The 12,319-nt window shown below is 45.6% G+C and overlaps 1 protein-coding gene across 1 annotated transcript; it reads left to right on the top strand.

Moving 5' to 3' along the window:
- The first annotated feature begins 2,450 nt into the window (after nt 1–2,450).
- On the top strand, nt 2,451–3,388 carry LOC125530569. The gene has a single exon (XM_048694948.1). The coding sequence runs from the start codon at nt 2,610–2,612 to the stop codon at nt 3,285–3,287; it is 678 nt and encodes a 225-aa protein (XP_048550905.1). The 5' UTR covers nt 2,451–2,609; the 3' UTR covers nt 3,288–3,388.
- Nucleotides 3,389–12,319: the final 8,931 nt, after the last annotated feature.

Here is a 12,319-nt window from a genome sequence, read left to right as displayed (position 1 = left end):
TCACAAAAAATATTATTATTGATGTAATTTATTGTCAAAATCAAATTTTGGGAAGCACGCCATATTCATTGATAGAGGGAGTATGGTCATGCATGACAATAAATAAGATCATTATGGTACCAATGCCCCCCCCCCCAAGCTCTAAAACTACATATATGTTTACTCCTAGTTCTCTGCTTGTCAAAGAAAAATAGCTAGATTTAACTGATTTAGCCCCTACATACACTATTTCATGATAACAGATTCGTGTATAGGGAACTAGATTCGCTTACCTACATATGTAATTTATTGTAGAAATTCTAGGATTTGCGATTGGACATGGAATATAGAAATATTTTTTTCTTGGGTAAAGGATGTATCAACCATGTTATATGGGTCAGTTCTTTTGGGCGGCTTAAAAAATAAGCTGCCTCTCCCCAGTTTAAAAAATAAGCCGCTCCCAAAATTCATGGAGGCTTCTAGATTAGTAATCCCATAACTAGTTCAGAAGCCCCAATAAATAAGGAAGAGGGCTTATGACAAAAGCTAGGGAGGAGGCGGCTTATTTTTTAAGCCGCCAAAAGAACTGGCCCGTAATAACATGGACATCTATTTCAAATGCATATCGCATTTTTGTGCAAGAGGGTTACGAAAACCCACGAGAATCTACTGGATGAATTCTATGTGCCAATTGCCATTTAGCTAGCAAGCCCGTCGATGTTAAAGTTCCCCATGTTGTGCTTCCTGATATTGTATTTGAAGTAGTTCTTCGAATTCCTTATGATATGCGAAAAATGTTCTTGCTAATGGGAAAAAAGGATGGTTGAATGTAGGTGTTGTTCTTATCTCGCCCGAGGGATTCGAATCAGCTCCGCCCGACTGTATTTCCCTTGAGTTAAAAAAATAATAGGATATCTTGCTTTTCAGAGTTATCATCCTGATAGGAAAAATTCTTGTGATAGGCCCTATATTTCTTCTCCCTACGCTACTGATGAGGGACTACTATTCCTGCAGTATAGATACTGTTCATGTGTCTGTGCATTATTGGTTGATGTCGAGCGAAGAAAATAGAAGACTTTGTCCAGGACTATCGCTCACTCCCATCCACTTTGCATCATTGCGCATCTTGATCCACTTTGGAAAAACCCTTGGCACTGTGAGAAAAGAGAATCGTGACCCACCAAATGACGCTGATCCACAAGATGGCAAGGAGCCACTTGCCTCCTTGCCGCCGAGGACGCTGTGGGGCTAAGGACGGTGAGGCCATGCCTGTCTGGCATGAATAATTGGTCAGAACTCGCACTCATGTCGGCATCTTGTCATGGCATGCCAGTCTCCGATAGAGATCAGGGGAGGGACGAATTTTCTAGTATCTCTTTACAGTCCATGGGATGTACACAGATGCAACGCCATTAATGTTCTTTCACGGTCGCTGTTTTTTTTTCTAAGATCTGTTACAAAAATTTGTCCTATCAATATAATAAAAAATTACATTGAAGTTCTTGAGCCATCGAATGACCACTGCGTCACCATAACAAGCTACCGCCTACCGAGCATGCATATTAGAATTTTGCATGGTACTGTCACCACCCACGCCTCTAAGGGCTCCTTTGATTCAAAGGAATTGCATAGGATTTTTGGAGGATTTAAACTCTTAGGAATTTTTCCTGTGATGCTCGTTTGATTCGTAGGATTGGCATCTTTAGGAATTTTTTCATATGATCCATTTGTATTACATTTTGGAGGAAAATTTTCATCCACTCAAACCTCTTTGTAGAATTTCTTTGTTTTTCCTAATGCTATCAAACATTCTTTCAAATCATGTAGGATACTATGGGACATGTCACCCTATTCCTGCATTTTTCCTATTCCTTCATTTTGACAATCCTGTGAATCAAAGAGGCCCTAACCGTACCCGTTAGTTAGGCTCTGGATCACATGGAACGTCAACAAAACCTATGAAACACAATCCAGAGATGTAGAATGGTCAAGGTATGCGTACTGGGTTAGTGAGATCAGAAGAATTTTGGTTCAAGAAAGAAACATTAGTCTAGCTAAGGTCGGCAATGTTTCATCCCAAGACATTGTGGTTTCTAATATGTGGAAATCGGAGAGACTGCTCTCTTTTTCAAAAAAGAAAAGGTCAGCAGGCACGCGAATGTGGCGAGTCACACCCTAGCTTGTATGGGTCACTCGCAACAGTGTCAAGCAGCTCCGAAATTCCCCTAGGGAGATAGCTAGCATTGCCGAATCTGAATGTAATCATCATGGTTGATCAATAAAAAGTCCCTTTCCAGCAAAAAAAAAAGAACACATTGATGGATTTACCACAGCTTATCTTAGTTTACGAAGAGAAAAATATCGTTTGTGCAGTTCGTCGGGCTGGTTTTTTTTATCGAAAAAGGCTTTCGCCCCGCTTTATATTATAAAGCCAACCGCACAATAAACAGGCTGGTTTTCTTTCAAGATGACCATGATAGGGCGAACCAACTCCCCGATTTTCGCTCAATCATCAAGCGTCCAGACCCATATTAAGCATAATGCATGGATGGCCAAATTCACCAATCGAAGCTTCACAGCTTATTAAATGAGTAATTTTTGAGTGTTTGGGGGGGACTCGATCGACCGATATGGCAACAACAACATCCAGTTCCCGGTCCTCCCACAGGCTCCGCGATCTCTGCTGCGACCTGCAAGCGCAAAGGAATGCCTCGTCGCTGCTCAAAGGTCTGCTCTTCACCTTACCTGCCCTCGCCGTCCTTGCCGCCGGCGTGCTCCTTCTGCTACGCTTCGCCGTTGCCCCACAGATCAAGGCCTACGTCCAGGACGCCCGCCTCAGCAGCTTCGCCCCCGCAGGCGCACGGGCGTACAACATCTCCGTCTCGGTGGCCCTCACCGTTCGCAACCCCAACGGGGCCATGGCCATCAAGTACACCAAGCCTCTCGTGGCCACCTTCCTCTTCGACGACCGGCGCCTCTACAACGTCACCGTGGCGGACGAGGGGTATGACCACAAGCCGCTCAAGAGGGACCTGCACCTCCTACGCGGCGGCGGGGAGGTCCCCTACGTGCTCGACCCTGCAGCGGCCGAGTTGTTCAAGAAGCAGAACGCCACGGGCGTCTTCAAGGTGGAGATGCGCCTCTCCGTGGGGATCACGCTCGGCATCGGCAATAACCGTGGGCTGGAGCTTAGCTGCCCGCTCGCGCTGCGGCGCCCGCCACCGCCGGTGCCAGGCCCTGACCCTGATGACGTCGTGTTCCATGAGGTCGAGTGCATACCTGACAAGCCCAGGAAAATCGTCTTTTGACAAATGTATACTAGCACCTCATCTTTCTGAAAACATAAAGCGCTTGTAGTTTGCAACATTTATCTCCCTTTATTTACATAATGGAAGTAGCAATGAGGACCCGTCAAAAAGAGTACAATTGAGTGAGCTGTGGTGGTTGTTCGGTGCGTGGATCTTGATATAATTTTTATTATATTTAAGATGCTTTGTACTTTTGATGAACTTTTATAGTAGATCCGATCATTTTCAAAAGAAACATTTTCATAAAAAAATAGAAGAAATAAATGTTTACGAATTATCTTTTTGTTAAAAAAAACAGCCACATGTATAGCAGACGTAGTCAAGCTTACCCAAATTGAGCGTCACTGGTAGAAAAAGAGCCTATAGTCCCGGTTCGTAAGGGCCAGTGTTGGTACTAATGCCCCGACCCTTTAGTCCCGGTTCAATCCAAAACCGGGACTGATGGGCCTCCACGTGGGCAGTGCAGAGCCCAGGCAGGAGACCCTTTGGTCTCGATTGGTGGCACCAACCGGGACCAATAGGCATCCACGCGTCAGCATTTCTGTGGCTGGGGTTTTTATTTTTTATTTTTGAAAGGGGGGGGGTTGTGGGTTTTGGGGGGTTAATTTAGGTGTTTCATATATTGTGTTAGCTAGCTATAATTAATAGAGAGAAGTGTCCTCTCTTACGTCCGTGCTTGGTCGACGCTACGTACTATACATACATATAGAGAGGACTAGACACGCTAGTTAGCTAGTAAGCAAACGAAGGAAACAGAAGATTGTCATGAACATATATGCATACAGAGAGAAGTGATGTCGACCACCTCTCCTTCTCCGAGAGATTGGTCGAACAACAAGTTCTCGTATATCTATCCGACACTACCGGCTACATATATACAATAATTATCTCTTACAAATATAATCATACGGACTCATGGTCCACATAGTATTCTCCGTCTTCAGCGATCACTTGGTCAAGAAAGAATGCCGCCAATTCCTCTTGAATTGCTCGCATGCGAGCTGGTGCTAGGAGTTCATCCCGCTTCCGAAACATCTAATTTGAAGAAATGTGGTCAATACATATATATATGAATGAATGAAACTCAATACAAATGATGGTAATAAAATAAAATTGTGAATGTTGTTATTTACGTACTTCATATTGTTCGTCAGAGTACCCGCCCCGCTCACAGGTCGTGTGGCGGATGGACTCGCAGACGTAGTATCCACAAAAATCATTCCCTTTTTCCTGCCACAACCACTTTACAAGAAATGGAGGTGAATCAAACTGATAAGCAAGAATGCTAAATGGTATTGATGAAACTAGCGCTTGAATCACTAGGAGATGCGCGGAACATGCTACTATAGTACTTACTTTGGGGTGTCTAAATTCCAGCTCCTTCGGCAGTCCCAGAACTTTTCTGGTGAATTTTCTCCAAACCCTGCCGGACAAAGAAAACAATTACTTGATATCAGGAAATGAACAAAGTTGCTGATATGGTGGATAATGATCGATTTAACTTACTTCTTGAGAATTTCAGTCATGTCCGCATACTCCTGGGGATCTTTTCGTTTAGAGTCCAAGACGGTTACTACTCCCTGCTCAAGCCTAATCTCTAGGAGAATATAGTGGAAACTGCACACGCATGCATAACTCATCAATTACATTACTATAACCTGGACTAATATATAAGGGAAACCGAATATGTACAAGACAGTAACACTCACTTGAAGTTGTAAGGAAAGAGTATTATATCTTTGTTTTCATTTTTTTGAATGATCGTAGTAAGTTGGCCTCGGTATCTCCGGGATGATGTTCAACCTCAGTTGCATCTATGAGATATGTGTTAACGAACCCAATATCACCGATTTGTCTTTTCTTCAATTCGGCGATCTTCATTCTGCATAATATAGTGAGGATAATTATAAATACATGCAATGAAAGAGATGAGCTATATAGAGAGACTTAATGACAGAAGTAGTAGTACTTACAGACAGTAGCAGGTGATCGTTGTTTTATCGAGGGCCAATTGATTGAAAAACTGATAGAATTCCTCAAATGGAATAGGCAACAGTTCAATTCCAACGAGATCATGCTCTGGTTTAACTCTCGCATACAAAGTACTCCTCCCCCCAGACTCTCTGCAGATTTTCAAGTACCAATCATGTAATCTTCGCATCATCGTTGTTAAAGATTTTTCATCTTTGACGAGAGGCTTCCTGTACTCGTATCTGTGTATCTGCACCTCCATGGTATCATAATGTACATCGTCGGGTAGGTAATCGTCAACATTGCCATAACCGAGCACCATCCTCGGATCGACGATGTCGCTAGGCACCTTGAGGGGGGGGCACGATTGCTTCGCTTGTTCGCCAAGCTGGGCAATTTGTTTCCCAGCTGCTCGTCGTTCTTTCAGCCTTTGATCACTGACTGTACTTCCCGACCGCTCCGCTTCGGCCCATGTCTTTGCAATAATGCGCTCATAGTTGCCTTTCGGCGGAGACTTGGGTGGTTTTGCCAGGGCAGCCAGAGTGCGCTTCACTTTCACCGGATCTACCTTCTCCTCCGGAGGTGGATGTCTCTTTGCTCTCAACCCTTGAAACCAGTCATCCACTTCGGTTCGCGCGATCTCGGCGTTCTCCTCCGGGGTCCTCTCATATGGTAACTTCTCTGGAGTCTTCAGAGAAGGATCGAATCTGTATGTCCTCCCGCCTCTGGTTGTACTGCTAGACGCCGACCGAGCAGACGGAACGGTTGTCTTCTTTACTTGCTTACGAGGCGGAGGAGAAGGACTACGACGCGCCGGAGCAGCTGGAGCGGCGGCAGGTCTCTTCCGCCCTTGCTGACGAGGCGGAGAAGGAGGAGGCTGGCTGCTCAGGCACGTCGGCGCAGGAGGAGAAGGAGGCGGAGTGCCGCCACGCGCCGGAGAAGGAGCCGGCCGAGGGCCCTGATCGTCACTCGCCGGAGGAGGAGGCGGTGGAGGAGGCGGAGTGCCCTGACTTGCCGGAGGAGGAGGAGGAGGCGGAGGCGTCCAGTTCGGAAGGTTGATGAGCTCCTTCCGCCATAGGCATGGAGTCTTCAGAGCAGACCCCAGCCAAGTCTCCTCTTCACCGGTAGGGTGGTCAAGCTGGAGGTCCTTAAATCCCTCCGTTATTTCATCCACCATCACCCTAGCATATCCTTCTGGAATCAGCTGGCAGTGAAAAGTTGCACCGGGTTCAGTAGGATAAACAGAGCCAACAGCCGCCTTGACCTTCAAATTCATCCATTGCGTCATAAGGTGGCAATTTTGAGACTCCGTGATAGCATCCACGGGATAGCTGGCAGGAGCCATCAAGGCATGCTCCGGCTGAAGCAGCTCGGTGGAAGCCACGCTGCTTCTGCGCTGAGATGGCAGGGTAGCTTCGGGGGAGGCTTCGGCAGTACGTTTGCTGCGATTTGCTTCTCGTTCCTCTATCGCGTCTACCCTTGCTTGCAGCGCCTGCATTTGGGTCTGCTGCACTTTTTTCCTCCTCTCATGGGATTTGTAACTGCCTGCGTCCGGAAACCCAACCTTCCACGGAATGGAGCCTGGCGTGCCTCGTGTCCGTCCAGGGTGCTCAGGATTCCCGAGGGCCATTGTGAGCTCGTCGTTCTCTCTGTCTGGAAAGAACTTCCCTTGCTGTGCTGCTTCGATATACTGCTTAAGCTTCCTGACTGGTATGTCCATTTGATCGTTCGTCCAAATGCACTTCCCTGTTACAGGGTCCAAGGTTCCGCCAGCCCCGAAGAACCAAGTCCGGCAACGGTCTGGCCAGCTAATTGTCTCTGGTTCGATCCCTTTATGAACCAGATCATTCTCAGTCTTGGCCCACTTAGGCCGGGCTACGAGGTAGCCACCTGACCCCATGCGATGGTGAAGCATCTTCTTCGCAGCATTTTGCTTGTTTGTCGCCGACATCTTCTTACTCTTTTCCGATGTCATGTGGGCCACAAATGCGGGCCAGTGATCTCTGATCTTCTCATATCTGCCCTTGAATTCTGGTGTCTCATTATTTTCGACAAACTTATTCAGCTCTTTCTTCCACCTCCTGAATAGTTCTGCCATCCTCTTAAGAGCAAAAGACTTGATTAATTTCTCTTTAATTGGGTTCTCTGGATTATCCTCTAGCGGTAGGGTGAAATTTGACTTCAGCTCAGTCCAAAGATCATTTTTCTGCATATCATTGACATAAGACACCTCAGGGTCTTCTGTAGCCGGCTTAAACCATTGCTGGATGCTTATCAGGATCTTGTCCCTAACCAGAACCCCGCACTGAGCAACAAATGCGCTCTTTGTTCGGAGGGGTTCAATCGGTTGGCCGTCGGGCGCGATTGCTATGATCCCAAACTTTTCATCCGAGCTCAACTTTTCCTTCGGGCCTCGTCTCTTTACCGAAGTTGTGCTCGATCCGGAGGGCTAGAAAAAAGAACAAAGACTTAATTAATATGTGTACGTACCAAAACAATGAATGCATCAATCAGCTAGTCAGCACAGGCTTAACTAATATATATATACCTGGCCGGACTCGGTTCGGTCACCGGAGCCGTCATCACGGTCTCCTTCTTGCACCGGCATTGGGTCACCGGAGCCGTCCTCATGTTCTTCTTCTTGCACCGGCATTAGGTCACTGTAGCCAGCTTGTTCACCCTCTCCTTCCAGACCATCAGTTTCATTGAGAAACAACGAGACGGCATCACTTCCTTCTGCGATTATGTCCCTCAACAACGCTTCTTTTGCTTCGTCTAGGGAGGTGTCCATAGTTTCTACAAATATTTACAACATGGCAATTATTATTCAAACAAGACAGATGGATATATTAGTGCCAAACGTAGAACTAGCTACCTAATCATAGTTAGCTATCGGGAGGGGGTATATATCGACAACGACGACACTACATCTATGTCCCTCGACGACCCTCGTTCCCGATAAAAAAAGAGGAAGAAGAAGAAAAAAAAGAGGATAAGAAAGAATAGAGGAGAAGAATGAAGGAAATATGCCCTAGAGGCAATAATAAAGTTATTATTTATTTCCTTATATCATGATAAATGTTTATTATTCATGCTAGAATTGTATTAACCGGAAACATAATACATGTGTGAATACATAGACAAACTTAGTGTCACTAGTATACCTCTACTTGACTAGCTCGTTAATCAAAGATGGTTATGTTTCCTAACCATGAACAAAGAGTTGTTATTTGATTAATGGGATCACATCATTAGTTGAATGATCTGATTGATATGACCCATTCCATTAGCTTAGCACCCGATCGTTTAGTATGTTGCTATTGCTTTCTTCATGACTTATACATGTTCCTATGACTATGAGATTATGCAACTCCCGTTTGCCGGAGGAACACTTTGTGTGCTACCAAACGTCACAACGTAACTGGGTGATTATAAAGGAGCATTACAGGTGTCTCCAAAGGTACATGTTGGGTTGGCGTATTTCGAGATTAGGATTTGTCACTCCGAATGTCGGAGAGGTATCTCTGGGCCCTCTCGGTAATGCACATCACTTAAGCCTTGCGAGCATTGCAACTAATGAGTTAGTTGCGAGATGATGTATTACGGAACGAGTAAAGAGACTTGCCGGTAACGAGATTGAACTAGGTATTGGATACCGACGATCGAATCTCGGGCAAGTAACATACCGATGACAAAGGGAACAACGTATGTTGTTATGCAGTCTGACCGATAAAGATCTTCGTAGAATATGTAGGAGCCAATATGGGCATCCAGGTCCCGCTATTGGTTATTGACTGGAGATGTGTCTCAGTCATGTCTACATTGTTCTCGAACCGTAGGGTCCGCACGCTTAACGTTACGATGACAGTTATTATGAGTTTATGCATTTTGATGTACCGAAGTTAGTTCGGAGTCCCGGATGTGATCACGGACATGACGAGGAGTCTCTAAATGGTCGAGACATAAAGATTGATATATTGGAAGCCTATATTTGGATATCGGAAGTGTTCCGGGTGAAATCGGGATTTTACCGGAGTACCGAGAGGTTACCAGAACCCTACGGGAGCCATATGGGCCTTAATGGGCTTTAGTGGAAAGGAGAAAGGGGCAGCCCAAGGTGGCCGTGCGCCTCCCCCCTCCCCTAGTCCTATTAGGACTAGGAGAGGTGGCCGGCCCCCCTCTCTCTCTTTGCCCCTCGGGGAATCCTAGTCCAACTAGGATTGGGAGGGGGAGTCCTACTCCCGGTAGGAGTAGGACTCCTCCTGCGCTCTCCTCCTGGCCGGCGGCCCCCTCCCCCTTGGCTCCTTTATATACGGAGGCAGGGGGCACCTCTAGACACACAAGTTGATCATTGAGATCGTTCCTTAGCCGTGTGCGGTGCCCCCTGCCACCATATTCCACCTCGATCATATCGTTGTAGTGCTTAGGCGAAGCCCTGCGTCGGTAGAACATCAAGATCGTCACCACGCCGTCGTGCTGACGGAACTCCTCCCCGACGCTTTGCTGGATCGGAGCCCGGGGATCGTCATCGAGCTGTACGTGTGCTAAGAACTCGGAGGTGCCGGAGTAACGGTGCTTGGATCGGTCGGATCAGGAAGACGTACGACTACTTCCTCTATGTTGTGTCAACGCTTCCGCAGTCAGTCTGCGTGGGTACGTAGACAACACTCTCCCCTCTCGTTGCTGTGCATCACCATGATCTTGCGTATGCGTAGGAAATTTTTTGAAATTACTACGCTCCCCAACAGTGGCATCCGAGCCTGGTTTTTATGTTTATGTTATATGCACGAGTAGAACACAAGTGAGTTGTAGGAGATATAAGTCATACTGCCTACCAGCATGTCATACTTTGGTTCGGCGGCATTGTTGGACGAGACGACCCGGACCGACATTACGCGTACGCTTACGCGAGACCGGTTCTCCCGACGTGCTTTGCACATAGGTGGCTTGCGGGCGACAGTCTCTCCAACTTTAGTTGAACCAAGTGTGGCTACGCCCGGTCCTTGCGAAGGTTAAAACGGAGTCAAATTGACAAACTATCGTTGTGGTTTTGATGCGTAGGTGAGATTGGTTCTTACTTAAGCTCGTAGCAGCCACGTAAAACTTGCAACAACAAAGTAGAGGACGTCTAACTTGTTTTTGCAGGGCGTGTTGTGATGTGATATGGCCAAGACATGATGCTAAATTTTATTGTATGAGATGATCATGTTTTGTAACCGAGTTATCGGCAACTGGTAGGAGCCATATGGTTGTCGCTTTATTGTATGCAATGCAATCGCGCTGTAATGCTTTACTTTATCACTAAGCGGTAGCGATAGTCGTGGAAGCATAAGATTGGCGAGACGACAACGATGCTACGATAGAGATCAAGGTGTCGCGCTGGTGACGATGGTGATCATGACGGTGCTTCGGAGATGGAGATCACAGGCACAAGATGATGATGGCCATATCATATCACTTATATTGATTGCATGTGATGTTTATCTCTTATGCATCTTATCTTGCTTTGATTGACGGTAGCATTATAAGATGATCTCTCACTAATTATCAAGAAGTGTTCTCCCTGAGTATGCACCGTTGTGAAAGTTCTTCGTGCTGAGACACCACGTGATGATCGGGTGTGATAGGCTCTACGTTCAAATACAAAGGGTGCAAAACAGTTGCACACGTGGAGTACTCAGGTTATACTTGACGAGCCAAGCATATACATATATGTCCTCGGAACACGGAGACCGAAAGGTCGAGCGTGAATCATATAGTAGATAAGATCAACATAGTGATGTTCACCAATCAAACTACTCCATCTCACGTGATGATCGGACATGGTTTAGTTGATTTGGATCACGTGATCACTTAGAGGATTAGAGGGATGTCTATCTAAATGGGAGTTCTTAAGTAATATGATTAAACTGAACTTAAATTTATCATGAACTTAGTCCTGGTAGTATTTTGCAAATTATGTTGTAGATCAATAGCTCGCGTTGTTGCTTCCCTGTGTTTATTTTGATATGTTCCTAGAGAAAGTTGTGTTGAAAGATGTTAGTAGCAATGATGCGGATTGGATCCGTGATCTGAGGTTTATCCTCATTGCTGCACAGAAAAATTATGTCCTTGATGCACCACTAGGTGACAGACCTATTGCAGGAGCAGATGTAGACGTTATGAAACGTTTGGCTAGCTCAATATGATGACTACTTGATAGTTTAGTGCACCATGCTTAACGGCTTAGAATCGGGACTTCAAAGACGTTTTGAACGTCATGGACCATATGAGATGTTCCAGGTATTGAAGTTAATATTTCAAGCAAATACCCGAGATGAGAGATATGAAGTCTCCAACAAGTTCTATAGCTAAAAGATGGAGGAGAATCGCTCAATTAGTGAGCATGTGCTCAGATTGTCTGGGTACTACAATCGCTTGAATCAAGTGGGAGTTAATCTTCCAGATAAGATAGTGATTGACAGAATTCTCTAGTCACCATCACCAAGTTAGTAGAACTTCGTGATGAACTATAATATGCAAGGGATAACGGAAACAACTCCCAAGCTCTTCGTGATGCTGAAATCAACGAAGGTAGAAATCAAGAAAAACATCAAGTGTTGATGGTTGACAAGATCACTAGTTTCAAGAAAATGGGAAAGGGAAGAAGGGGAACTTCAAGAAGAACGGCAAGCAAGTTGCTGCTCAAGTGAAGAAGCCCAAGTCTAGTCCTAAGCCTGAGACTAAGTGCTTCTACTGCAAAGGGACTGGTCACTGAAAGCGGAACTACCCCAAGTGATTGGCGGATAAGAAGGATGGCAAAGTGAACATAAGTATATTTGATATACATGTTATTGATGTGTACTTTACTAGTGTTTATAGCAACCCCTCAGTATTTGATACTGGTTCAGTTGCTAAGAGTAGTAACTCGAAACGGGAGTTGCAGAATAAACAGAAACTAGTAAAAGTCGAGGTGACGATGTGTGTTGGAAGTAGTTCCAAGATTGATATGATCATCATCGCACTCTCCCTATACTTTCAGGATTAGTGTTGAAACTAAATAAGTGTTATTTGGTGTTTGC

The sequence above is a fragment of the Triticum urartu genome, unplaced genomic scaffold, assembly GCF_003073215.2.
Source record: "Triticum urartu cultivar G1812 unplaced genomic scaffold, Tu2.1 TuUngrouped_contig_641, whole genome shotgun sequence".
Lineage (NCBI taxonomy): Eukaryota > Viridiplantae > Streptophyta > Magnoliopsida > Poales > Poaceae > Triticum > Triticum urartu.
Note: the sequence above shows the minus strand (reverse complement) of the source record. Positions and strands in the feature narration are given on the sequence as shown.

What these genes read in the sequence shown, in the direction of transcription:
- LOC125530569 (XM_048694948.1), top strand. Translation starts at nt 2,610, where the DNA reads ATGGCAACAACAACATCCAGTTCCCGGTCCTCCCACAGGCTCCGCGAT.